At 43.6% G+C, this 27488-nt stretch overlaps 1 protein-coding gene across 1 annotated transcript in view; it reads left to right on the forward strand.

The window, feature by feature from the left end:
• The window catches only part of LOC133389060 (bifunctional protein GlmU-like), a 78822-nt gene extending 55843 nt beyond the window's left edge, over positions 1-22979 (forward strand). Inside the window, exons 2-3 of the mRNA XM_061636051.1 lie at positions 21378-21560; positions 22558-22979. Coding sequence (XP_061492035.1) covers positions 21378-21560; positions 22558-22809 — 435 coding nt within the window. The 3' untranslated portion in view covers positions 22810-22979. The remainder of the gene's footprint in view (positions 1-21377; positions 21561-22557) is intronic.
• The last annotated feature ends 4509 nt before the right edge of the window (positions 22980-27488 follow it).

Raw genomic sequence — 27488 nt, forward strand, 5'->3', positions numbered from 1 at the left:
TTTCTGCAAATGAATTTATTTTACAAAATGGGTAAATGACAACACTATAGCTCATGGGCCAGGTGATAAATAGAGCAACTAATAGGCATACAAGCTTATTTATATGTGATAATTTTGTATAGCCATGTCTTATCATTTTGTGAGAATTAGAAGATACTGTACAAGACATAAATCATACTGTCAAGACTCACCAGCATTGTCAGTTAGTACTAGTTGCAGAGTCTAAAACCAAGCAGATATATCTATTTTCTTCGTGGGTATTCTCTTTGATTTAAACCATGTCTTTCACATACAAATAATTCTGCTTTTGTTCAGATGCAGGAGAATTACTTCTTCCTACACTTATATAACAAGACCCTCCATGGGGCAGAGTGGTAAGCGGCGGTAACGCAGCCGAAAGCTCTGCTCACGGCCGGAGTAAGATTCCAACGGCAGGAGGAAGTCGAATCTCCAGTAAAAGGGTTCGAGGTCCACTCAGCCTTCCATCCATCCTTGGTCGGTAAAATGAGTACCCGGCATATGCTGAGGGGTAAATAATAATATAATAATAAACTTTATTTCTACCCCACCCTCTTTCCAATAGGACTCAGAGTGGCTTACAACTAAAAACAACACCATTAAACATACAGAAATATACAATTAAAATAGAATTAAACTATAAGAAAAATTAAAAACCATAAAACATACGTTAAAAACAGCGGACAATTTAAAATAATAAAATCATATACTGTAGACACCAATCCTATGACATTTAATCTTGGTCATTCTCTATCCCAAATGCCCGTTGAAATAAAACAGTCTTTACTTGTCGCCGGAAAGACGGCAAGGAGGGAGCTAATCGCACCCCACTCGGAAGGGAGTTCCATAGCCTAGGGGCGGCCACCGAAAAAGCCCTATCTCGTGTCCACGTCATATGTACTTGCGAAGGTGTGGGGACCACAAGAAGGGCCTCACCTGAAGATCTCAAATCCCGGACAGGTTCATGAAGGGAGATACGATCTGTCAAATAGCCTGGACCTGAGCTGTATAGGGCTTTGTAGGTCAAAACCAGCACTTTGAATTGTGACCGGAAACAAATTGGCAGCCAGTGGAGCTGTTGTAACAGGGGAGTTGTATGGTCCCTGTAACCAGCCCCGGTTAGCACTCTGGCTGCAGCTCTTTGTACCAATTTAAGTTTCCAAACAGTTTTCAAAGGCAGCCCCACGTAGAGTGTGTTACAGTAGTCTAAGCGGGATGTAACCAAGCCATGCATCACCCTAGTCAGATCAGGCAGGTCCAGGAACGGGTGCAGTTGGCGCAACAGTTTTAATTGGGCAAAGGCGCTCCTGGATACAGCAGTAATCTGGGCCTCCAAATTCAAAGCTGAGTCCAAGAGTACACCCAAACTGCGAACCTGAGACTTCAGGGGGAGCGTGACCCCATCCAGCACCGGTTGAATCCCTATTCCCTGATCTGCCCTCCAACTGACCAGGAGTACCTCTGTTTTATCAGGATTTAATCTCAACTTGTTTGCCCTCATCCAGTCCATCACTGATGCCAGACACTGATTTAGGACCTGTACGGCTTCCTTGGCTTCAGGTGGAAAAGAGAAATAGAGTTGAGTGTCGTCAGCATACTGGTAGCACTGAACCCCAAAACCCTGGACAACCTCTCCCAGCAGTTTCATGTAGATGTTAAATAACATGGGGGACAAAACTGAACCCTGAGGGACCCCATAGGTCAATGGCCAAGGGGTCGAGCAGGAGTCCCCCAGTACCACCTTCTGGGTTCGGTCCTCCAGGAAGGACTGGAGCCACTGTAACACAGTGCCCCCAAGTCCCATCTCAGCAAGGCGGCCCAGAAGGATACCATGATCGATGCTATCGAAAGCCGCTGAGAGGTCCAGTAGAACCAACAGAGAGACACTCCCCCTGTCCAGTTCTCTGTGTAGGTCATCCACCAAGGTGACCAAAGCCGTCTCTGTCCCATAGCCAGGCCTGAAACCAGATTGAAATGGATCCAGATAATCCGTATCATCCAGGAATCTCTGGAGTTGGGCAACCACCACATGCTCTATTATCTTGCTTAAAAATTGAATATTGGAGACTGGCCAGTAGTTGCCTAGTAAAGAGGGATCCAGGGAGGGCTTTTTCAGCAGTGGTCTTATAACTGCCTCCTTTAAGCACGATGGAATTCTGCCTCGTTGTAGAGAGGCATTAACTACTCCCCTGACCCAATCGACCAGTCCCCCTCTGGTACTTCTAATGAGCCAGGAAGGGCAAGGGTCCAGTACAAAAGTGGTGGCACGCGCCGCTCCAAGGATCTTGTCCACATCGTCGGGCAGGACAAGTTGAAAAGAATCCATTTTAATTGGACAAACAGGCACCAAAGTTACATCCTCAGAGACTGTATCAATTTTAGCATCCAAGTCAGAGCGAATCTGAGCGACTTTGTCTGCAGAGTGCTGTGCAAATTCTTGACAGCGGTCTGCTGAGTGGTCAGAATTACCCTCATGGGGGCTGGAACTTAAAAGCCTATTAAAAAGAATGGGCTGTTCCCATATATTGACTGCTGGTACAATTTGGAATAACAAAGGTGGATGAAGAATGCCAGATAGCAGGGGACCATCAACTCTGTTGTTAAAGTGTTGAGTAAAAAAATGGGTAGGCTCTGTTTTATACATTTTTGTAATGAATGTTTTGGCGTTTGTTTATTATTGTAAGTAATAAAATAATAATAATTAGTAATTCTAAATATTGCAATATATTGGATACTGCAGTGGATTATGCTATTGGTGTATGTTAATAATATTTTGAGTAGTGTCCCACTTTTTATTACATTACCAACTAAGCAATAAAGAGTTGGTTTTAGTTATTGCTTATGAAATTCAAGACATCTACTTGAGAAAATAAAATTACAACATTTATATTGCTTGAAAATAATTTGCTATTTAAGAAAAGCCTCTTTTAGAATCTCTGGATAGCTGTGTCCAGTTCCATTTCTTAGCTTTGTGAAAATAGAGTTCCAAACAATTTATGACTAATTAAAATTAATGATCTGCTGCTGCATCTGGCCTTCAAAGAGAAAACCATCTTTGAACTTATAATTACATTTTAAAATGTTATGCACAGATCTTGTAAGAAAAATCCAGTTTTCTTCATCACCATTACCATACATGTCAGATCTGGCTGAAAAGTACTTGTTGATGCTGAAGGATCTGGATCTGAAGCTATGTGTTGCCTTGTGTTTTTTGTAGGCATTCATGTTAATCTGCACTGCAAATATTGTTGTAAAACATGCTCTTTGATAATGAAAAATGATATTTTTAGGTGTTGCTATAGCCTTGGTCTGTGGTGGGTCATCAAGCTACCACTTGTGTAAAAAGGCAGTTAGTAATGTCAAATCCACCTGCCTGGGTGGGAGATGAGCAATGTTTGAGGCTGGGGGTGGGGTGGGGGAGAAACAGGTTTTAATTGGGCCAGAAAGAAAAGAAAGCAACTGCCAGCCTCTGGGTGTTTCCTAGGTAATGCAGTTGATCCTTAGGAGGAAGGACAATGCTGCTTTTGTACTGCCTGCCTGTTGGTCTACTTCATTGGTGGGGAACCTACAGCCTATGGCCCTAATTAGGTCCTCTAGGCCTTCCCATTTGGTCCATGAGGTGTTACCAGGTGTGAGGCAAGTAAAGTTACAGCTGAGCTAAAAAGGGGGTTGCAGGCACCGCTAGTGCTGTGTGTGTCAGCTGATTGTTGGGGCTCCTAAGCACTGTGCAGGGCACCTGATGTCATTGTGATGTAATTGACAGGTGAGCAGCCCCACCCAATACCACACCTGGCCCGCAGCCAGATCCATCTCCCCACCCCTGGCCTACTTGCTTCCCATCTACCCACCTGTAAAGCATACACACTAAACAATAAGCTATTACAAAGGCACCATATGTCTCCAGTAAACTGAACTTGCATCAGGCAGCTCTTCAAATGGATCCTTTCCGTGCCAAAGCTCTGACAGGAGAAGCATATGTAGAAGGACTTCCAAAGATGCCACCCCGAGCTCCTTCAGGGGTAAAAGTGGGATATAAATTTAATAATAAATAATATAAATAAATAATAATAGACGGGTAGATTAATGGGAGAACAGTGGTGCTTTGATACTTGTGGCGGAGCCATTATAGGCCCTCTCAGCTGATAGGTGATGACTTCAAGTCCCACGCTGAGCAGAGGTCTGTAGCGTGGACAATCCCAGCAGGCTTGCTTTCACTGTCAGTCACTTGATCCATGGTGACAGCAACCCTTTCTCTATCTGCCTCACATTTGGCATCACATATGTTGCCCTGGGCTCCTACTGGGAGGAAGTATGTTGTACACCGCCCAGGGAGCCATTGGCTATGGGCGGTTTATAAATGAAATTAAATAAATAAATAAATAAATAAGGGCGGGATATAAATCTAATAAATAAATAAGACATCAGGTGTGAGGTGTGATTTGGGGGGAATGGGCTTGTGGGTCAAACTGAGAGCCTTGCCAGGGCTAACTAGGCCTGTGGGCCAGACATTCCACACCATGCGTTAAAGGGACCAATAGCTAAACACAAATGAGGGAATGAACTGCACCTATTGGAATGCAACAGCAGTCTAATAACACATGGGAATTCTCATTACTCTCATGAATATTTTGAAATTTTTATTTTCTGCATTTTTAATGTATGGGTTTGGTAATTTGTCCAGATTGTTGCAAACCTGGTTCATAAACAGTAAACATCTTCTGGATCACCAAAACTTTTCAACAAAAGCTCGGGGAAGCCCTCCCAGAGTGGATGAGCAGGGCCACTGACGTTTTGAACATACTTGTACCCTTCTTTTTGCAAGTGAGATGGAACTGGAAAGTCATTAAATATAATCTCTAATGCACAGCAGGTTTTGCTTTGGAACCCTGTGTTGGTTAGCTGGACTATCTGAGCGTGTTTGATTCAAGGAAATTTTATAGCAGTGTCCTTAAAGGCAAGTTATGGCCTCTGTGAGATATCACAAAGCCACAGGAGAGCTTTGATTACAACATCCTTTAGCACGCTCTTATGATTTGATTTTATTTGTTACTAGGATGATAATGTTTTTGATTGACAGTCAAAAAAGTGCTTTAAAAACCCAGATTAGACTGACGCAATGCAAGCTGGATAGCAACTCTAGCCCACCTCCCAAACTGGAGAATTACATTCTGTCTGGATTGAAGAACAAGCTGTTTTGGGTGGCAGAACAGTAAGATGCCTACAGTATTTTTGGTGGCTGAAATACACAGCTCTGCATTTCTTCTCCTCTTTCCCATAATGTCTAGTAAACATGTGTGTGTGTGTGTATTAGAGACAGAGAAGAAATTCAGTTTGCATTTAATGCTGGATCTATTAAATCCACACTTTCTGAAACTATAAGAGAACCAAAATACAGCCATCCTTTGAAATTTGCACTTATCCACATTTTGCAATGCAGTTCTCCAACCAAACAATGTTTACAAAAATGCATTTATATTAGGGGAAAGTGTGCCTAAAAATGAATATATCAGTGGAAATAACATACAAAAATGTGTTATATTAGGATAAATTGCTTGCAAAAATGTGTTAGTCAAAACTACATACAAAAATGTGTTTATCTAAAAAAAAATAATACTACAAAGCTGAAGAATTTTCATGAGGATTTTAAAAGAAATTGCTACAGAAATGTGGAGAACTGAATTTGAGATTGGAAAAATGAGAGAACCACAACTGACAGATCCTTCCATCTCTAGAGTGTGTGTGCATGCATGCATGTGATACTTGTATACTATGTTTGTATATCCCTACTCTTGCGGCACTTTGGATGACATTTGCAGTGGTGGAGAAAATTACAACACACTTCATGTCACATCATGTGTTTTGCACACATTATGGAGGAGGGGCAGATGTGGGCCCACCACTTTCAGCAAAAGCCATGAGATATAGATCTGATTGTACAGCCTGTGTATGTTTACGTGGAAGTAAGCCCTGCTGAGTCCAAATATGTTTATTCCCAAGTAAGGGTGCATAGGATTTGCAGCCCAGGGCATCCTTCTATGCATTCAAAGCCTGTTCATGCATCAATAGAAGATGAGTTGGGAGAATTGTTGTGCCCTTTATTTGGGCAGAAAGACTCCACTAGAATTTGACATGTCCAGCAGCACACCCAGCACACTCAGACATTGCTGTTGTGGTTTATTATAATGTTCACAAACTCATTTGTTGTATTTAATTCACAGTTAACCATTATTTATTCTCTCCATATGTACTGCGTGTTTATGTTCTACATGTATATTTATATAAATGGCTGTTCTTCAGGTTCATAAAATATCTTGTAAGTGAGGAGATGTGAGTCTGGTCCAGATGTAGAAGAGAGGAAATGTTTCATATCTCAAGGAGTGCCTTATGTGCACCCTAGACAGCTCCTCCCTCTTGTGTATCAGATGTACAACTTAATGGTTTTAAAAATTAGAACATCTGCTTTGCTTAGAATTTATTACCTGCAGTGTGTAATGAGTGGAATTTTAACACACAATTAATGAGGATGCTTCTGGCAGTTTCGGGAAGTTTGCCTTTGTTTTAGTACCACATTCAAGGTACAGGAACAATAATTTTTATGAGACGTCAAGTTTCTGATGTGTTATCCATTGCCTGTTGCAGTTGCCTGGACCAGAGGTAGGTAGATGGCAGAACTATACCTATTAGTAGATTTGCATTAGATTGGCAAGGATTTTTGACTCCCAGTGTTTAATACTGGAAGCCAGCCCTATCATTAGGCAAAAAGAGGTGATTGCCTCAGGCAGCAGATGGAGGGGTGGGGAGCAGTGGTGAGTTGCTAACAGGCAGGGCTGGGTATACCTCATGTGACTTGCCCTGCACCTCCTAAACTAGCCTGCTGTCCTCAGGTACAGTGGGAGGATGCTATCCTGTCACCAGTGTTAAAGTAAGATTCAGCTACCCGTCCAGTCAACTTTTGTATGTGGCACAGGAGGTGGTGCCATTTTGTCCTTTGCAACAAAATGTCTTCCCTTCCCTAAATTATATAGCTGAAATGAAGAAAGCTGGGGTTAATATGAAGCAGACTTTTGTGTGAAAGTAGTGTGAGCTTTGTTCATTTCTGGTAATCAGAACAAATTCCTGACCTCAAAAGTGTAAGTATGTGTCTTTCGCACCAGGGTCCAGTTGGTTGGTGGATCTTGGTTAATGGTTCCAGTTAAAGAAAAGGAAAGAAGGAAAGAAGGAAAGAAGGAAAGAAGGAAAGAAAGAAAGAAAGAAAGAAAGAAAGAAAGAAAGAAAGAAAGAAAGAAAGAAAGAAAGAAAGAAAGAAAGAAAGAAAGAAAGAAAGAAAGAAAGAAAGAAAGAAAGAAAGAGATCCTGCCTGGCTGAAGTCTGTCCACCCTGACCTAGAAGAAGCAGTTATAAAGGATGCATTGGGTGCTATTCAATGCTAGTCCTACTCATAAGAACATAAGAACATAAGAAGAGCCTGCTGGATCAGGCCAGTGGCCCATCTAGTCCAGCATCCTGTTCTCACAGTGGCCAACCAGGTGCCTGGGGGAAGCCCGCAAGCAGGACCCGAGTGCAAGAACACTCTCCCCTCCTGAGGCTTCCGGCAACTGGTTTTCAGAAGCATGCTGCCTCTGACTAGGGTGGCACAGCACAGCCATCACGGCTAGTAGCCATTGATAGCCCTGTCCTCCATGAATTTGTTTAATCTTCTTTTAAAGCTGTCAAGCTGGTGGCCATTACTGCATCTTGTGGGAGCAAATTCCATAGTTTAACTATGCGCTGAGTAAAGAAGTACTTCCTTTTGTCTGTCTTGAATCTTCCAACATTCAGCTTCTTTGAATGTCCACGAGTTCTAGTATTATGAGAGAGGGAGAAGAACTTTTCTCTATCCACTTTCTCAATGCCATGCATAATTTTATACGCTTCTATCATGTCTCCTCTGACCCGCCTTTTCTCTAAACTAAAAAGCCCCAAATGCCTTTCCTCGTAAGGGAGTCGCTCCATCCCCTTGATCATTCTGGTTGCCCTCTTCTGAACCTTTTCCAACTCTATAATATCCTTTTTGAGATGAGGCGACCAGAACTGTACACAGTATTCCAAATGCGGCCGCACCATAGATTTATACAACGGCATTATGATATCGCCTGTTTTATTTTCAATACCTTTCCTAATTATCGCTAGCATGGAATTTGCCTTTTTCACAGCTGCCGCACACTGGGTCGACATTTTCATCGTGCTGTCCACTACAACCCCAAGGTCTCTCTCCTGGTCGGTCACCGCCAGATCAGACCCCATGAGCGTATATGTGAAATGAAGATTTTTTGCTCCAATATGCATAATTTTACACTTGTTTATATTGAATTGCATTTGCCATTTTTCCGCCCATTCACTCAGTTTGGAGAGATCTTTTTGGAGCTCTTCGCAATCCCTTTTTGTTTTAACATCCCTGAACAATTTAGTGTCGTCAGCAAACTTGGCCACTTCACTGCTCACTCCTAATTCTAGGTCATTAATGAACAAGTTGAAAAGTACAGGTCCCAATACCGATCCTTGAGGGACTCCACTTTCTACAGCCCTCCATTGGGAGAACTGTCCGTTTATTCCTACTCTCTGCTTTCTGCTTCTTAACCAATTCCTTATCCACAAGAGGACCTCTCCTCTTATTCCATGACTGCTAAGCTTCCTCAGAAGTCTTTGGTGAGGTACCTTGTCAAACGCTTTTTGAAAGTCTAAGTACACTATGTCCACTGGATCACCTCTATCTATATGCTTGTTGACACTCTCAAAGAATTCTAATAGGATACTGAGACAGGACTTTCCCTTGCAGAAGCCATGCTGGCTCTGCTTCAGCAAGGCTTGTTCTTCTATGTGCTTAGTTAATCTAGCTTTAATCATACTTTCTACCAGTTTTCCAGGGACAGAAGTTATGCTAACTGGCCTGTAATTTCCGGGATCCCCTCTGGATCCCTTTTTGAAGATTGGCGTTACATTTGCCACTTTCCAGTCCTCAGGCACGGAGGAGGACCCGAGGGACAAGTTACATATTTTAGTTAGCAGATCAGCAATTTCACCTTTGAGTTCTTTGAGAACTCTCGGGTGGATGCCATCCGGGCCCGGTGATTTGTCAGTTTTTATATTGTCCATTAAGCCTAGAACTTCCTCTCTCGTTACCACTATTTGTTTCAGTTCCTCAGAATCCCTTCCTGCAAATGTTAGTTCAGGTTCAAGGATCTGCCCTATATCTTCCACTGTGAAGACAGATGCAAAGAATTCATTTAGCTTCTCTGCAATCTCCTTATCGTTCTTTAGTACACCTTTGACTCCCTTATCATCCAAGGGTCCAATCATCTCCCTAGATGGTCTCCTGCTTTGAATGTATTTATACACAAAGTTGACCCATTGAAGTTAAATGACATGATTAACTTAGGTTTAATTATTTCAGTGGTTTTACTTTGAGCAGGACTTAGTTGACTACAACCTAGTCATTATAGTTCTGCAGTGATTGTGAAACTGAGGTTGCAGTTCTGATTCATTGAAAACCTAGATCAGAATTAGGATACAAAAATATGATACAGATACCATATTATGGGTTATAATGTAAAAAGAATGGGGTTTTTTTAGTCCTGAGAATAGAATGGAGAGAAAAACACCATGGCTATCTTTGATATCCTCATCAGTTACAGATTTAACAACCTCCTTCATTGTTCCTCAGGTGCATCTGGGATGATGGTGGTGGGTGGCAGTTGATTCCTTTCTCAGCCCTGATTTCTCCATTGTTTCAGAGGATAGTCTGATATTTCTTCTACAAAGCACCCAGGAATACATGGAAATCTATGGTATTTGATTGGTGCTGGTGCCAACCTGCCCAAGCACTGGTGGAGCAGTACCTATGTCTCTGGCATGTCCTACTCTCTGTGTGATCTCACTGTCTTGCAATGGGGGCAAGCATGGTATAGGATGAAAGCATGTCTCTAACTGGCTTTCAGCCATTCATGAATTACTATTTTTTTCCTCATTTGGAGTTGCAATGGATTCCCCTGAAATATAACTATAATGCACCTTGTTCGTTGTTCCACTATCTCTTAAGCTGTTCATTAAAACAAGTACTATAAACTATGGTTGTTGCTTTTTGTTTGTTTGTTTTAATAAACAAACCCGAACAACCCCCCAAACTCGAAATGTGTATATAATCTATCATTTACTCTGTTTTCCAGGCACTCAACAGAAACTATTATAGCAAAGGTTCTTTAGTGTGTAGCACATTAACATGCTTGTAATAAGAAAGGAAATGAAGTAAAATCCAATGAGCCACTTCCTTATTTTAAACAAGAACATTCGACTACTTTTAGCTACAGTTGTTTATTTAATGTCAAGCAATACGCCTTCAAACATACCATAAAATAGATGGGGAACCTTTTCAGTCTACCCAGCCAGATCTTTCGCTCCCCTAGGGGGCCTATTTGGCAGCCTGGCAGGGCCACCTACCTGTCAATCATCTGACATCACCATGACATCAGGTGACCCATTCATGCCATGCAGCAAAGGAAGATCTCAGCTTATCCAAGTAAGACTTGAAAGAAGATCCCAGCTGATCCAGGTGAGGCTTGAAGGCTTGTTTAGAAACCCTGGAGTGTTTTCAAGCCCAGCTTTGGGCAGGGATTGGTTGCAATCCAGAGTTCCCAGTCAGAAACTCTCGATTGTAGCTGATCCCAGTGAGGCTTAAAGTTGCCACCAATCTGCTCATTAGTGCAAGCCCTGCTTTCGGCGGGGATCAGCTTCATTCAGGCACTCCAACTGAGAGCTTAAGGATCAAACCAATCCCAGCAGGGCTTGCATATGATGCCACATTTAAAAGGATCTGTGTCTTCCTCCACAGAGCACTCAGCCCAAGGCCCTGTGTCAACCCGATAGCTGCACCTGGCACCACTGCCGTGCCTGCCTCACCAGTACGAGCTGTACATCCCCATGCTCCTGGCATATGTGCTGCAGCACAGTTGTACCACCAGGAGGTGAGGAGGAAACATAACATGTTCCAAAGCCTGTGTACCCCCACCTTGTCTAGCATGGAGTGTATCTAGGCCTTCTGTATGGGCAGGGAGCTGATCCAGGAGTTGCACCTGCTACTGGCAATCGATATACAAGGCTCCTTTCATGCAAAGGCACTCTGGGGACAAAATTGCTTAGATTTGGACAGCATTGGATGCCACAGTTAGAGCAAGTCCAGTGGAGGCACCCAGAGCACTGTCTCTTCCATCTGTACTGGATCAGTTTCAAACATTGCAGCCTGAGAATGTGGACAAGATGCTTGAAGAAATGTGGCCAACCACCTGACCTTTGTCCATTTGGCTTCTTTGAGCTAGTCATAGGGGTTTGACTGGATGGGTCCAGGGAGTGATTAATGCTTCACTGAAGGAGGGGGAGGTGCCATCTGCCTTGAAGGAGGTGGTGGTATGTCCCCTCCTTTAGAAGGCCTCCCTGGACCCAGAAGTGTTAAATAACTATGGGCCAGTGGCAAATATCTCCTTTTGGGGCAAGGTGCTCAAGAAGGTGTGATGGTCCAGCTTCAAGCATGCTTGGAGGAAAATGGATTACTTGGATCCATTCCAGTCTAGCCTGGCCATGGCATTGAAATTGTCTTCGTTGCCCTGGTTGATGACATTTGTTGGGAGAGAGATGGGGAGTGCGACTCTGCTCATTGTTCTTGATCTGTTGGCAGCTTTTGATACAGTTGACTACAGTATCCCTCTGGATCGTCTCAAGGAGGTGGGGATTGAGGCCACTATGCTTTAGTAGTTCTGCTCATTCTTTCAGGGCCATTTCCAAAAAGCAGTTATGAGAGGTTACTGTTCAACAACATGCGAGCTATTCTGTGGTGTTCCGCAGGGTTCCATCTTGTCCCCCAAGCTGTTTAACATCTATATGAAGCCGCTGGGAGCTGCCATCAGGAGATTTGGAGTGAGGTGTCATCAATATGCAGGTGACATGCAACTCTATCTCTCTGTTCCATCTGAACTGGAAGAGACAGAGGTGCTGGACCAGTGCTTGGAGCTGGTGATGGGCTAGATGTTGGTCAATAAATTGAAGTTGAATCCTGAAAAGATAGGGATGCTATGTGTCCAGAGTTCTTATGTCTAGAATATCTAGAATATCTAGAATGTCTAGAACAGGGAGATAGCCGGTTCTAGACAGGGTTGCATTCCCGTGGAAGGAGCAGTTTTGCAGCTTGGGGGTACTCCTGGATCCAAAATTGTCATTGGAGCTTTGGCCTCTTTTGGATAGAGCTGACTTGGCTACAGTACTCCATGCTCTGGTAACTTCTAGATTGGATTATTGCAATGCGCTGTATGTGGGGCTACCCTTGAAGACAACTTGGAAACTTCAACTGGTATAAAATGCAGCAGCCAGATTACTGGCTGGGGTTCCCTTTACATGTCATATAACCCCTGTTTTTTTGAAACAGCTGCATTGGTTGCCACTGTTTCTGGGCTCAATTCAAGGTGTTCACATTAGTGCATAAAACCCTAAATGACTTAGGTTCCAAATATCTGAAAGACTGTCTCCGTACTTACAGACCCTCTTTGGTGTTGAGATCACCAGAGGGGGCCCTTTTGGTAGTTTCACCACCCTCAGAAGTTTGGGAGTGGTGGCTTGGGAGAGGGCATTCTCTGTGGTGGCCCCTAAGTTGTGGAACTCACTCTGCACCGAGGTGCATCTGGCAGCTTCGCTGTACAGTTTAAGGTGAATGCTGAAGATGCAGTTCTTTATCCCTGACTTTTGACGCCTGAGACGTGTACTTTGAGGACCCCCCCCATTGGGAGATTTTAGGTTGTCTTTAGTTTTTTATGTTGTATTTGAAAATTGTTATCCTGCCCTGCCCTGGGACCTTTGGATGACAGGTGGGTAATTAACAACAACAATAACATCCCCATGTTCCAGCAGGTGCTTCAGTGCTTGGGCTAACTGGCCAAGGGATGGGGGATTTTCAGTAGAATATGGCATGGAGAGCCCACACTGTCTCCCACTCCTCTGCAAACAGGTGGTTCAATGCTTTCCTGGATGGCATGGTGGCACACTACCAGGAGTTCATCCACTGTGTCATAGGATGGCTTTGTGAAGACAAGGGATATCCTCCATGTGACAGATGAATTCTTGTCCCTTCTGGGGCCCTAAATGGAGCTTTCCTGCTCATCGTGGAGCTCAGCTGTGTTATGTAAATTTGTATAGATATTAGCAGAGATTGTCAACAGTCTGAGATGCGTGTGTGCCAGTGTGTGTGTTTACCTAAGTGGCAGGCTTTTACCCTGCATTGAGATCACTGAGACTTAAGATTTAGTAAAATAAGAAAAGCTATTTTATTTATAGAAATACATAGTAGATAGGAAAGGCATACCTCATTCTAACTAAGTTGGAGGTGCAAAGCCCATACGTGGGCATTGCACTCATGACTCAGGAGAGAGAGCAAAGACGAAGATGTCTTTGGATACTGCGTAGTATGATCCGGAATGGCAGATTGGAGAATGTTAGTTTGTTACAGTTGCAGCACATTTGCACGTGCACTGTGAGCAAAGTGTTAGAAGTGGAGCCTGGTCCTGGTCCTGGGGGGCAGGGCTGTGTGGAGGGCCAGGATGGCAGCAGTTTCTTGAGGAGTGCTTGCCACAGGCCACAGCCATCAGTGCAAGGAGTGTGGGGTGGCCCTGTGCTGCCCCAGGACTGGTCCTTTCCAGGACTGACTTCATGTGAGAACCATTCACAGCCCATAGGTGTTGCGTGGGAGTCTTAGGAAGTGATCCTTGTTATCTGGAGAACTGCTTCTGGGTGCCTGTCTGGAAATGAGCTTGAGAGATAGGTCATAGTGATAGCTGTTGCCCAGTGCTCCTGAGAGTGCAAAGTGTCCTTCCGCCATGGTGCTTGTGCCCCAGAGCCTTCTCTCACAATCAAAGGCTAGGATTTTCTGGCGGAGAGAACTGGTGATTCTGCTGAGGCCCTTGTCTCTCTCTGGAATGGTGAGAAGTAGGGGGGCATTGATATGATTACTCCCAAGTGCTGTCTCTGATGCAGTAGAGCACATTCGCCCCCTGAGCCAAAACAGAAAACAGGCCAGATGACAGCTAGAGCACAAGTGGCAAAAGTCTTACTGCAACCAGTGAATATGTAGTCTTCATCCTTTTCAGACCTAGGACCTGCCTTTAACCAAAATATTCATTTGAGGATCCATTCCTTCATTTTCTGCTATCTATTTGTATGTTCATAGGGCTGATTCACATGGCAGCTATACTTTGGATTAAAGATGCAGCTTCTGCCATTGCAATCGGTTTGAAAAGTTCACATTCCTACTTTCCAATCTGCTGATTTCCATTCATATAGTTGCCGTTCCTCTGGAAAGGTTTAGTATCGCTGTTCCCTTTGTTGGAATATGTGGTTCAACTCCAACTTGTGGGTTGAGGCTGCGTGGGTAGCTAGAGAGGAGATTCAAACACATAAAGGCTCACTCAATCTCTCCATTCCCAATTTTGCCACTCTGCGACACCCTTGTGGCCCCGCCCCCAAATTTACATGTTTACTCCCTCGGGAGTATTGCTAATAGAGAAGGGGAGGGGTTTTTGTTTCATTGTTTCTTGTCAATTGCAGGCTGAAGCTGGGAGAGGTGGGAGGTGCAATTGACATGAAAAACTTTTTTTCTGTTAGTTTCATTTCTTCCTGACATATTTATAGTAAAAAACCCTTTTTTTATTAAGTATGTATGAAATGCAATTTTTAGTGGGAGTGTGTGTGTGTGCGAGCCTTCTGTCATATCGGCAGTAATTTCCTCATAAGACAAGATGTGTGACCCCTTGTCCTCCTTCCCTCAATGTATGTGAGGGAAAGCGGGTATTCCTCTTTCAACAAACCTTTTAAGTTGAGACCTATCCCAGTCTGGGTCTATGTTAGAATTGCTTGTTAAAATGTAGTAAGGTGGCTGCTTTCTTCATCTAATAAGATTTGCCAATACCCATCTTTTGCATCGAAGACAGAGAATATTTTTGCCTTGGCAGGGTCTGGTAAGATTTCTTCTATGGTGGGCATCTGGTAGTGAGCTTGTAATAATGCTTGTTTAAATTACTTGGATCTATATAAATGCAAAGTTTACCAGGTTTCTCTGTGGCTACCATGCTGCTTATCCACTTGGTAGGTTCTGTCACTTTGGCAATTATTCCATCTTTTTCCATTTGTCTTACTGCAGTTATGATTTTTTTGTGTTAGTATGCATCCTTGATGAGGTCCAAGATTGATTTCTTTTACTGTTGGAATTAGGATAGCAACAGCCAACCTTAGACTGAGACCTGTATAGGAACAGCAGTTCAGTCCCAGTTGCAAGCTCTGCCTCTACTGAAAGGCACCTCTTCAGTTATAAAGGGGCCCAGCCTGCTCCAGAAGTCTTTTATTCCAATGGCGTGCAGAGGACTCTGGTTGTGCTGGGGTTTCTCCAGTGGAGTCCCCTGAATCAGAGATGCCAATGCAACATCCTCAGGCTGGAGGGGCACTGGCACCACGGGCTCGTCTTGTGGAAGTGCTTCTAGGTCCAACCCTATATGCAGTTCCCCTTTTGACTCTGAGTCCTTACCCTCATCTCCTGAAGAAGGGGGATCTAACTCCAGGGTCATGACAACAGGGGGCTTACGGTTACATCACAATCCTATGGCTGTCCCAATGGGTTGAACAGATTGCAGCCTTACTGTGGTCCCCCAGCTGACATAAATAGACCACAGGATTGCACTGTATTGTTGCATCCCAAATGGTACGAAGTGAATTAATAGCACTGTACCTGTTAATTATATTGGGGAGAGGCAGACCTGGCAGTGTCCCAACGGGACCAAAGTCATGAAGCAATCCAGCTAATACATTTTGTCTGGGGCAATCCCCCCCCCACAGCTGCCTCCCAGGTGATCCGCACCTCCCCCTCAGCCAACTCCTGCAGGATTTCCTTAGTCCCCTGTGAGCTTATCAGGTGATGGGGCAGGGAGTCATTAGCAGGAACAAGCAGCAGGGCAGCCATACCTACCTGGTGTGACTCCCTTCAATGCCACTGAAGGGAGAAAAGGAGGAGAGGGAAAGATAAGTGCTGAAGGAAGCATGCCACACTGAGCAGCTCTTTCCTCCAAACGCCTCTGAACCCCAGAGTCCACATTAGGATTAGGGTTGCTAGGTCTCTGGTTTTCTCCAGGAGATTCTGTTTTTGGGGGGTCCTCTCCAGGTGAGTCACCTTAATATCCAGACACTTAGCTTTCAGTTAAAAAAAAATTAAGTTTCTAGGTGGACTGGTTCAAGAGATATACACCACCGCCCCCTCACAACTTCTGTTAGAAGCTGGCTGCTCTAATCCCCGCCCTTTCAGGATTTTAGCCAATAAATGAAGTCAGGGTTGTGATTGACAAGGGATTTGCAAGAGCTAGAACCCACTGCAAATCTTGAAAATAGTTTCCTTTTCCTGTTTATCTGCACATCAGAAGTTGAGTGAGTGTATAATATGTTATACTTTTCTAATTATAAGGAGTCAAACAAGTTTAAATTTTACTGGACTGTTGAAGAGGGCAGTTTATTTGTCTAATTCATAGCCTGTTTTGAAAACCTTCCCAATATGAAATTTTATTCCATTACCCACTTTTCTGGGAGTAAAGCTGCAATGCTAATTCCACATACCTGGGAGTAAACCCCATTGAATTCAGTAGGGCTTACTTTTGAGTAGGCCTCTTTGCACCCTCCCAGCCCTCTCTAATCTGCCTCCCAAACTAAAGTGAAGCATTCCAGTAACCAAGTATCTGATGGAAAGAATGACGATTATAAAACCAGATTTTTAATTGACACTGGAGCTAGTGCCCATTTAATAAATGATAAAAATTTGGTTAAGAACCTTAGCCTCATATGTAACTACAGCATCAGGAGATGTGTTCTGCTCTCAAGGGATAGGGACAGTGGAGATACTTTGCAAAACACCAGAGGGCACCAGAGAGCTTGAACTGAAAATTGCCTATTTGTTCCAGCATTTAAAGATAATTTAATAAGTGCCACTAAAATAATCAAGCTTGGAGGTCAGCTTTTTTTAAGTGACAAAATTTGCCAAGTTTTAGACCAAGGAGAAGTGTGTTGTATAGCAGAATTGAAAAATGGACTTTTGCATTTGGAATATTTTGAAAATATTCATGCAAATACAACCAGAGAAACCTGTGATTCTTGATGTTTACATGTTTGGCATAGAAGAATGGACGTGCCAGCTTAGCCAGAGTCAGTGCTCTAGAGAAAGAGAATTTGGCAACAGGCATTAAAATGGGACAATGCAAATGCACAGAAAGATGTGAGTGCTGTATAAATACAAAGAGTGTGAAACCAAAATTTCCTAAGAAAAGTGAGAAGAAAACGAAAAAGCCTGTAGAATTAATTCACACTGATCCTTGTGGGTCAATGGAAGTGCCATCCCAGGGTGGAAATTTATACATGCTGACTTTTATAGATGACTACTCAAGGTATACTACAATGTACCTGCTAAAAGAGAAAAGTCAAGTACTTCAAAAATTGAAGGACTGTGTCAGAATTGTGTCCAATAAATTTGGCAGAAAGTCACAGATTATAAGATCTGACAATGGAGGAGAATATGTGTCCAGGGCTATGCAAGACTTTCTCTGTGAGGAAGACATAGAACACCAGACTACAGATGTTTACAGTCTGGAACAGAACGGGGTCGCGGAACGAATGAGCAGGACCCTTGGACACATGATTCGTTCCTTGTTGGAAGATGCACAGTTACCACAAAAATACTGCGGTTACTGCCACCTACCTGCAGAACCAACTTCCTGCATCTGCAATCAACAAAACGCCATTTGAACTATGGCATGATAGGACACCAAGCGTGTCTCACCTTTGTGTATTCGGGCGCAAGGCCTTTGTGCACATCCCGAAACAAAAGAGATCAAAACTTGACAACACTGCCAGGGAAGTAATATTAATTGGATATTCTTCAACGCAGAAGGGATATTGAGTCATTGATCCCAAAACTGGCGAAGCTGGAGTGTACAGAGCTGTCCAGTTTGATGAAGGAAAGTGCACACACCGACCAGAAGGGGCGCCACACCAAATAGATGACAGCAAAATGGAAGAAGTAGCTAAGTTATTCTTCCACCACAGAAGGTATAACAATAATATACCTGTAGAGGAAGGCGAGGAATCTGAGCCAGAAGAGGCAACAGAGCCAGAAGGGGCAGCCAAAGCACCAGCACCCAGATGCTCTGAACACACCAACAGAGGTGTACCACCAGAAAGACTTGCTTATCTCATGAAAGATGAACTTCCAGAGCCAGAGACCTGGGAAGAGATTGAAGCTCTACACAAAAGTAAAACTTGGACACTGACCAAGCTTCCTCAAGAAAGGAAAACTGTAGGCTACAAGAGGAAATTCAAGAATAAGCCAGATGCTAAAGGAAATGCTGAGAGATACAAGACAAGCCATCACAAAATGTCTGTATATCAGTACTGTTACCAGGCCAGATGTGGTGGCAGGAGTCAGATACTTGTGCCAAAAAACCAGCTCGCCAACCGAGAAGGACTGGGAAGCAATAAAGAGAGTGTCGAGATATCTAAAGGGCATGACAACCATGAAACTGAAGCTAGCAGCTACCCAAGATCCCAAACTAGTGGGATATGCAAAGGCTACCTGAACTGTTTAAAGACTTAGGCATCTCTGTACCTGGGCCTTTCATGATACATGAGGACAACCAAGGATGCATCATACTCATGGAGTCAAAAGCGGTGAGTTTACGGACCAAACACACAGACATGAAGCACCATTTCATTACAGATACCTACCGCAGAGGACTACTCAAGATGGAGTATTGTCCAAAAGAAGAAATGACTGCAGATGCTCTCATGAAGGCATTGGGCAAAGTCAGACATTGCAAGATGCGAGACAAGATGAACCTCATGGGGTGAACCAAACAGTCATTGAGAAGGGGTGTTGGAAGTGGGGCAAGAGCAACTCCTGTTTTGTTCTTTTGTTTATGTTCCAGAAGGGAGATAGAGTTAGGGTCCTCCAGGTGGCTAGGCTTGACTACCTTTACATGTGATGCTCTGACTGACTTCTTTCCGTCACAAACTGAAGCTTATCTGCCCCTCCTCCTTCCGCCCTTTCCCTTCTCTTCTTTGACTGTCCAAGAGAGACACCTTTGTCTCTGCTCTCTCTCTCCTGAACCATGAGGGCAACTCCCAAACCTGGGCATTGCGCCTCCAACTTAGTTAGTTAGTTAGAACTAGGTATGCCTTTCTATCTACTATGTATTTCTATAAATAAAGTAGCTTTTCTTATTTTACTAAGTCTCAAATCTCAGTGATTCTGATGCAGGGTAAAAGCCTGCTTTCTTAGGTAAATGCACACACTGGCACTCTCACATTTCAGACCGTTGACAATCTCTGCTAACATTTATACAAATTTACACAACAGGGCCCACCCCTGAAATCTCAGGGTTTGAGATGCTTCTGACTTGGCAACCCTAAATGGGATCACATTGGGGTTGAAGCCCACTGCCATCTGGGGAGGGGAAATATGGTAGCCACTGCAGCTACTTTGACCAGTGTTTCTCTTTACAGCATGAGCTGTAAAAAAATAAAATTAAAACATTTTTAAACAATAAACAAAATCCTGCCATGAACCCTGTTAGGCTTTCTGGGTCCTGTGAGCCCTGACATTTGCCAATCCAGTGAAAATTCCAAACATGCAGTTAAACTGTAGACAGATATTTACAAGTTAATTCATGTTCACTATTTTAAAATAGCTCTCTATAGATTGCTGGTTAATGTTCCATATTAAAGCAAATTGTATACACACTGAAAATTTTAAATAACTAGATTGTTACTTTTCCCAGTATGGTGTTATTTAGTACTGAGAAACTGTTTACATATTCTGAAAACAGAATGAGGGATCTTTGGGGGCTGTAAATCACCTAGTATTGAAAGGAATTCCCAGCTGGCCTTATCAGCCTCTGTGTAAAATTGTTAGAGGTCTCCACCAGGTAATAAATTTGATCCAGGGCTGCTTCTGTTGACATTTGCACAAACCCTTTGAGAATGATTGTTACTGCAGTGTATCTTCACAAAGTGTATTCAGAGTTGAAATGTTAGTTCCTGCATTTACAGGGACTGAAGAATGAAACTCGATAGAGGCATTTTATGTCTGTTGGTCAGTATATTTCCAGAAAGTGTCAGAGTATTATCAACAATTTTTAAATGGGCATCTTTTGTAACCACCTGTGCAGAGTTGTTTTAATACAAAAGAAAGCAAGAATAGAATTAAGAGCCCTCCCCACGTTCCACCCTGTTACCATGGCTGCTTAGTCCTTTGTCCTTAGCACTGTCAAAATGGTCATAAATTGAATGGGTAAACACTATGTCTAAGACACTCTTGAGGAACTGTGGGGTTTGAGTGCAAGACGAGCTGGAAAGTCCCTGGTTCAATTCTCACAACAGTCACAAACTCAGAAAAGCCACTGTCCATCACCCTGAACCGTCTTCCCTTGTGCAATAATGAGGTAATAATGTTGGCCTCCCATTCAGGGCTATTGTGTGTATAATGTATGTGAAATATTTTATACTTTAGAAATGTGCTACATACATTGCTGTTGTTGCTCCATTCTAATCAGCCTGTAGCTTCTATTGTGCCTCTCTTTTTTACCACTTAGGTTTCACGTTTCGTCTCTGCTTATTCCGTATTTAGCCTAGTAAGGCTAGTATCAGCAGTTATTCATAAATGCCCTCAGTGACGGTAATATAAAATCAGAGATATGGAGTAGGCTGTTCTGTGGCATATCTACCCTATTAGCTTAAACTGGTTCAATAATCACTCTCCCCAGGAACCCTGCGACCTGCAAGAAAGAAGACTTAGCACCCCCACCAAAAACAGTTCCAAGGATTATTTGGGGGAAAGCCAGGATGGGTAACTTGGTATGAAACCAATTTACGATTGTCGTAGTGTAGATATGTCTTTGGAGTAGGAAGCAATAATTCTCACAAAACAACCACTGCTGCAAAACTATGCAACTCAAATGGATTAACAAACATATTCTCAAACAGACCAAGCAATGGAAATAAGACACTGACTGATACAGATGTGAAGGCCTGGAAAAAGCCAGAAAAATAGTGATTGTGGGGGGGAAACGTTTTTTCCTGTTTTCTAAAGTATTATTATTTCCCAGGTTTTTTTGGGAGAACCCACAAAAAGGCTTCAGATGAACACAAGAAAAAGAGAAAAATTTTCCGCCCCTCTCCCCCAGCTTTCACATCTCTACTGACTGAATGGTAGAATGATGAGCATGCACTAATGCCTTCCCCCCCCCAATTTATTTTAAACACAGGCTGGACCTGGGTTGCTGTCTGTTTATGCTTTGCGCTTGGGACCAGGAGAAGAAATCCTTACGTCCTTGGTAAAATTTGTGGGAGAGAAAAAGTTAAAATCTCCCTTTGTCATGACTTGTGTGGGGAGCATCACCAAAGCAACACTGAGACTGGCAAATGCCACAGCGTCCAATACTAATAAGGTATCAGTATAGATTGAGATTCCCAGAAAGATTCTCAAATTATCTCTGTGTCCTAACAACTAAGATTCCTAAAGTTTAAATGTAAATGTACTGCCTTCAAGTCGATTCCGACTTATGGCGACCCTATGAATAGGGTTTTCATGGCTGAGAGGCAGTGACTGGCCCAAGGTCATCCAGTGAGCTTCATGGCTATGTGGGGATTTGAACCCTGTTGTAGTCCAACACCTTAACCACTACACCACACTGGCTCTCTAAAGTTTAGATTGTGTTTCCTGGTAGGAAGCCTTGTTAAATGGTGAAATTCACCTTCTGGCCATTAACAAGAGTGTGAGATTAAGACATACAATAAACCTAGTTCAGTATTTATGCTACAGAAGCTCTGCTCAGGGCAAGACAGGCAGAGCTGGCCCAAGACACTTGGCTGCTGGAGGTGGAGCAGCAAACGGGACCTCCCTGCCAAGGTGCATGGTACCTAAGGCTGGTCAAGTTATTTTAGTACCGAAGCAGAATATCTCACAAGGGCATCTTCCCCTTGTTGACAGTAAAAATACAATGATAAATTAACTAACAATTTGCTGCCTTTTCATGACACCCTAAGTCAGTTGCCTGAGGTGGCTGTCTCCCTCTTCCTAATTGCCTCTGTATACAGGACGCCAGGTTCAGACTCTGAGCTACCAGTTACCTATCCCTAGCATAAATCCATTTGCTGTTTCTTCCTAACAGCACCAGCACCTCTGTCAGCTTCTGGGCCAGCACAAACAGATAATTGGATGACACTCCTAATCACCGGACATTGCAGGAACTTCATTTCTTCAAAGAATGTTCAGAGCCCTCAAACCCACTCTGGACATCAGCATAACGGCATTTGCTAATGCCAGAATGGGCTAGTTCTGGACCTGAGTAAAATGGCATGTGTACACATTTGTACCAATGTTCAACTTTGCCTTTTCTCCTTGTATTAATTGTGTGTGTGTGTGTTTCTGTGTTTGCTTTCTAGATTATTCACCTAAATGAGAGGTTTGAAATTGTCTCCTTGGTTGGGACTCTGAATGAAGCTCCTCACCTACACATCTGCTTGTCTGACAAAGATGGGAAGACTATTGGGGGACATGTTGTAAGTGACCTGGAGGTTTTCACCACAGCTGAGATAGTGGTTGGAGAATGTGATGGCCTGCAGTTCACTCGGGAGATGGATGGCAGTACAGGCTTCCCAGAACTTGTTATTAGCTCCTGCTCTGAAACAGCGTAGCAGTCCCTGTGCTGTAAATTATGTCCCCCCTTTGCACCAAAAAGTGGATTAAATAAATGGGGCTGGACCATGCATTTTTTGCTCTTAAACTGGAGCTTATTGATCCGGGCATATTTTCACTTGGAGAATAAGGCAATCCTTCAATGGAAGGACAAAATAAAATAATTTCAAGCCAACTCTTGTCATTAATTTGCCTTTTGCCAGCACTTGTTCACGCCAAACGAGCTGTGCTTAGTTTTCTCCAAGTATGAGCTGAGCATAGCTCCTGGGGGATTTGTGGCACTGATTGGCCACGAAGAAGGGAATGGGGGAGGGAGGGAGGTTTGAGGTTGGCAGGGAGCTAATGAATGCACTATGTTTGCTCATCTTTACAGAGTTACTTATTACCACTAATTGGGAGGGACAGTTCAAACAAGCACAGAGGAGCAGTTGTCACACGAGCGTGACATGGTTTTAAAAAGGCAGTTACGGAGGATTGCACTGCCTGGTCCTGGCCCCTGATCTCCTCCTGCATCCTGGCTTGGAGCCTAGCACACATCCGACTCAAAGTGGAGCCTTTGTCAGGAAGCCCCATTACAAGTCAGCAGTCTTTTATAAAAATCAGGGCAAGACAAGTCATTTGAGGGAGCTATAGACAGACGCACAGCTGTCTCAGACACTCAGAAAGTCAACAGCTGACGGAAGGGGCGGACTCTGGCTCTGGCTCCAAGAGGATATAAAGATGTGATCGGAATTAATTTGTTGTGCATAGTTTGGAGTTGTTCTTTATTAAAAGCCCTTTCCTTGAAGAGTACCTTGTGGCATTAGAAGCTAGTATTCATATTAGAACAGGGATTGCTCATTCTTTCTCAACTGCATGATGACTTCTGTTGATTTCAGAAAATCCAGATATATTTCTGTCTAGTTTGATGTTCTCCTCCCTAATGATATAAACAAAGGTTTCTAGGATATTTACAATTAAATGTGCAATTACACTCAAAAGCAGTATCTCCTTAAAAACACAAAACCCCACCAAAAATTCATATCACTTTATTTTACACAATTACATTTCCTTATTGCTTTCCTTAATTAGCATGGTTGTTGGTTCCTTTGGCACTGTAGACGCTTATGTTTTGTTTTGGTGTGAATCTGTTGTGTTGTCACAAAGATGGGATGGCATTTACCAGCCTAGTGGCCCTACTCTGGCTCACTATGTCTGCCTGGACAACCTAGCTGTCATGAGGATTACTGTGCAGTGGCTCACAGAGTTAGGCTTTTAGATCAACATTAAAATTCTGCAAATATTATAACTCAAAGCATTTCACAAAAATAAACACATATCATGCATTAGATAAACAATATATGACAAACTGGTCATTCAACTACGGTTTTTCTGTGTGTGTATTTGGCACAATGGCTTCTGCATATTCCCCAGTTTTTTTGGTCAGTCATGGATATTCATTGCTATTCCACGGCTTGCCATCCAAACCAGTGGGTAGAGTTTGATGAAATGTATCTGGAGGTTTTTGTTTCTCCCTTCCTTCCAGGAGTGTAGTAGCAAATTGAGAAGTGCAGGGGCCCTTCATGATAATCACAGTCAGGGCCGGCACCAAAGGGCAGCCAGGTCAGGCCCTGGCCGAGGGCCCCTGCGGCCCAGAGGGGCCCCTGAAGGGGCCCTCCTTAGGATGTTGGGGTAGCACTCCCCTTCTGTGATCCTCTGCAGGGTTGACTCCCGACCCTGCAGCAGATAACAGAGACAGAGCTCCCAGCCCCTTCCCCAGACTGTGCAGGCCCGTGGCGCTCACCTGCTCCACCTATCTCTCCTCCCTTTCTGTGAATGCCCTGTGCACTGTGTGCACAGCTGCCATCAGCCAAGATCGCAGTAGAGCCTTCTCTAAGGGGCTGATGCCCCTACCACCATCTTGACTGATGGCAGGCATGTGCATGCACGCAGCGTAGTGCACATTCATGCCATTAACAAAGGTGGTGGCAGGGGTATCACCCCCTTAGGAAAGTCTCCGCTGCCATCTTGGTTGATGGCAGTGACCTGTGTGCCCAGTGCACAGGTCATTCACAGAAAGAGAGAAGAGGTAGGTGGAGAGGTTCCACGTGGTCTATGGGGGGGCTGGGAGCAGGGGGCCTGGGGCAGGCTGCTGCCCAAGGGTCCACTCATGCCTGGTGCCAGCCCTGATCACAGTGACATCCCCTCACATCCAGGCCCCCTTCTAAGATATTACAACCTTCTAAGATTATAAAAAAATCTGGCCAGGCTTGAACACTGCTTTCTGCTTCTCTATAGCAGTCACCATTTGACTGTCAGAGACATTACTTGAGTTACTGGATTTCAGTGACTATGCATTTATCTTCTGCTGCTACTAAACTGCTTGATGATGATGATAACTGCATTTGGGCACAGCTTATGAGTTTTAGGAGGAAACGTAAGCATGGAAATTCCTGATCCTAACTTCTGGTGTTGGCTGCACCCCACAGACATTCTTAGGCATATTCATTTGTATTTCACTTTACCATGCACTACACACACATACAATATATAATATCATTAAAACCTAAAATACCATTACGCATGCACGTGCACACAAATCCCCCCCATTTTTCTCTCTTCCTCCTCCTCCTGGCTTTGGGCTGGAATAAAACTACAAATCTCCCCCCCCCTTTTTTTTTGCTCCTGAATTGAGATTGAGATCCTTGTTAATGCCTTGTCCCCCAACAACAGACATCCCTAGGAGCCAGTCAGCATGAAAAGGGAGTGTGCTCATTACTGAGAAGAGTCTTCTCAGTGGCTGACTCACCTACTTTCACTCTGATTGGCTCCATTCAGCAGAAAAGGACAAGGAAGCAAGTTTCATGCTGATTGGCTTGTAGGCTGCTGAAGACATTGAGACCCCACTGAGACCTGGCTCCCAAAAAAAGTAAGGGTTCTTAGACACCTCCAGAACCTGCATGACTATACTCCTGCTCCCCTCAATTACTTCTCTCCAGAGCTTGGAAAAGTTACTTTTTTGAACTACAACTCCCATCAGCCCCAGCCAGCTTGGCCACTGGATTGGGCTGATGGGAGTTGTAGTTCAAAAAAGTAACTTTTCCAAGCTCTGCTTCTCTCCCCCACCGCCCACCTCAACTCCGCTTTTCTTTTCTGGATATAAACACAGGTAACTGGACACACATACCTCAAAAAAAATCCCAGGAAGTGCACAAGAGCAAATGTTAACAGCCTTAGGGATCATGTTTCACAATTGTCAAAATGGAGGCTTGTGCTTTTTGGGGTGAATGGGGGAGCGAAAGTATTTCCATCTGGTTTTTTAAAAAATTAGCACTGAAGTCTTGTGCTGAAGTGATAGAAGTCTTGCACAGCTCCCTCAAAGGTTGTTGAAATATGAACGTGTTTTCAGCATGTGGCAAGTGGTGGAAACAGCCATGCTCATATAGTTTGGGCCACCAGAAACAGAATGGCTATGTCGTGCTCAGGAGCAAATGGAAGTAAGGGGTATGTGGTGGTAGAGGCTTCCCACTGAAATGTCATCACACATAGGACAGGCCACCCAGCAAAAAAATAAAAGCCAAACTCTTAATGAGCTTCCATACCAGCAGTGACTGCAGATGTATAATGGGTTGTTTTTATTTATTGGATTTTCTCCTATAAGGGGAAATTCAGATTAAATGTAAAAAAAAGTACGCACAGGCATTTTGATGACAACGACATGGTGTGGATATGGAAAAAAACTTGCCTGCGTGGGCAGCACTGATTCTAAAATAAACTCCCATCTGGAAGCATCCAAAGTGGGTGCCTGATGGGCCTCCCTAAGAAGAGTATTCCACAACCAAGGAGGGACTGTGAAAAAGCTCTTTCTCTTAGAACCTCCCATCATACCTCATTTAGCAGTGGCATTTGCAACAAGGCTTGCAAAAAGCTCAGACGATGAGCTCAAGTCACAGTTTGATACATGTGAGAAGAGTCAGTGCCTTCAGATGCCAACGTCAATTATTGTCACCCTGCATGTCTACCTTAGGGCGAAGCCATACCCAGTTCTTTGTGTGTGTGTGTGAAAAATGAGGTGTCTGTACTCACAACTTGATAAAAGTGTTATGGGTGCCAGCACAAAATGGCTGCCATGGGCAGCCAAAACAAATATGACTCTGTACTGGTGAGTAATGTCACCAAAAATGCACTTGCCAAACTGAGTTGTTTTTGTTTTCTTTTTTCATCAGGTGCTTGTTTTGTTTTGGGCTGGGATGGCAATAAGTCTTACTTTACAGAGAATAGTCCTCTATTTAAGGGACTGTCCAGCTCAAGTCTGGTTTAAAGGTAAAGAACCAAAAAATGGGAGAGCAGGGGCCTTGAAGTTGCCCATCAACAGTTAGCATCTGGACAGCAGACTGAGTAGGCACAGTGGCTGCCTGATCACAGTCTTCCCCACTATGGTGAAATGTATTTTATTTCTATTTACATTACAGAAATGATTTCTAAATTTACATCTATACATATAAATGATCATGTGCAAAATATATGCAAATCTTTGCCCTCTTTCATTTCCTCTTTTTTGGTGATGCATAAGTGGCCGCCATATTTTCAGCCCTCGTCTCAAAATGTTTGCCTGTATTCATTTGGATTTTAATGGCATGAACCGTTGCAGTGACAATCCTGTGATGTCATCACGTAATTACATGCTCCTGCAATACCT

Source organism: Rhineura floridana, chromosome 1 (assembly GCF_030035675.1).
Source record: "Rhineura floridana isolate rRhiFlo1 chromosome 1, rRhiFlo1.hap2, whole genome shotgun sequence".
Classification (NCBI taxonomy): Eukaryota; Metazoa; Chordata; class Lepidosauria; order Squamata; family Rhineuridae; genus Rhineura; species Rhineura floridana.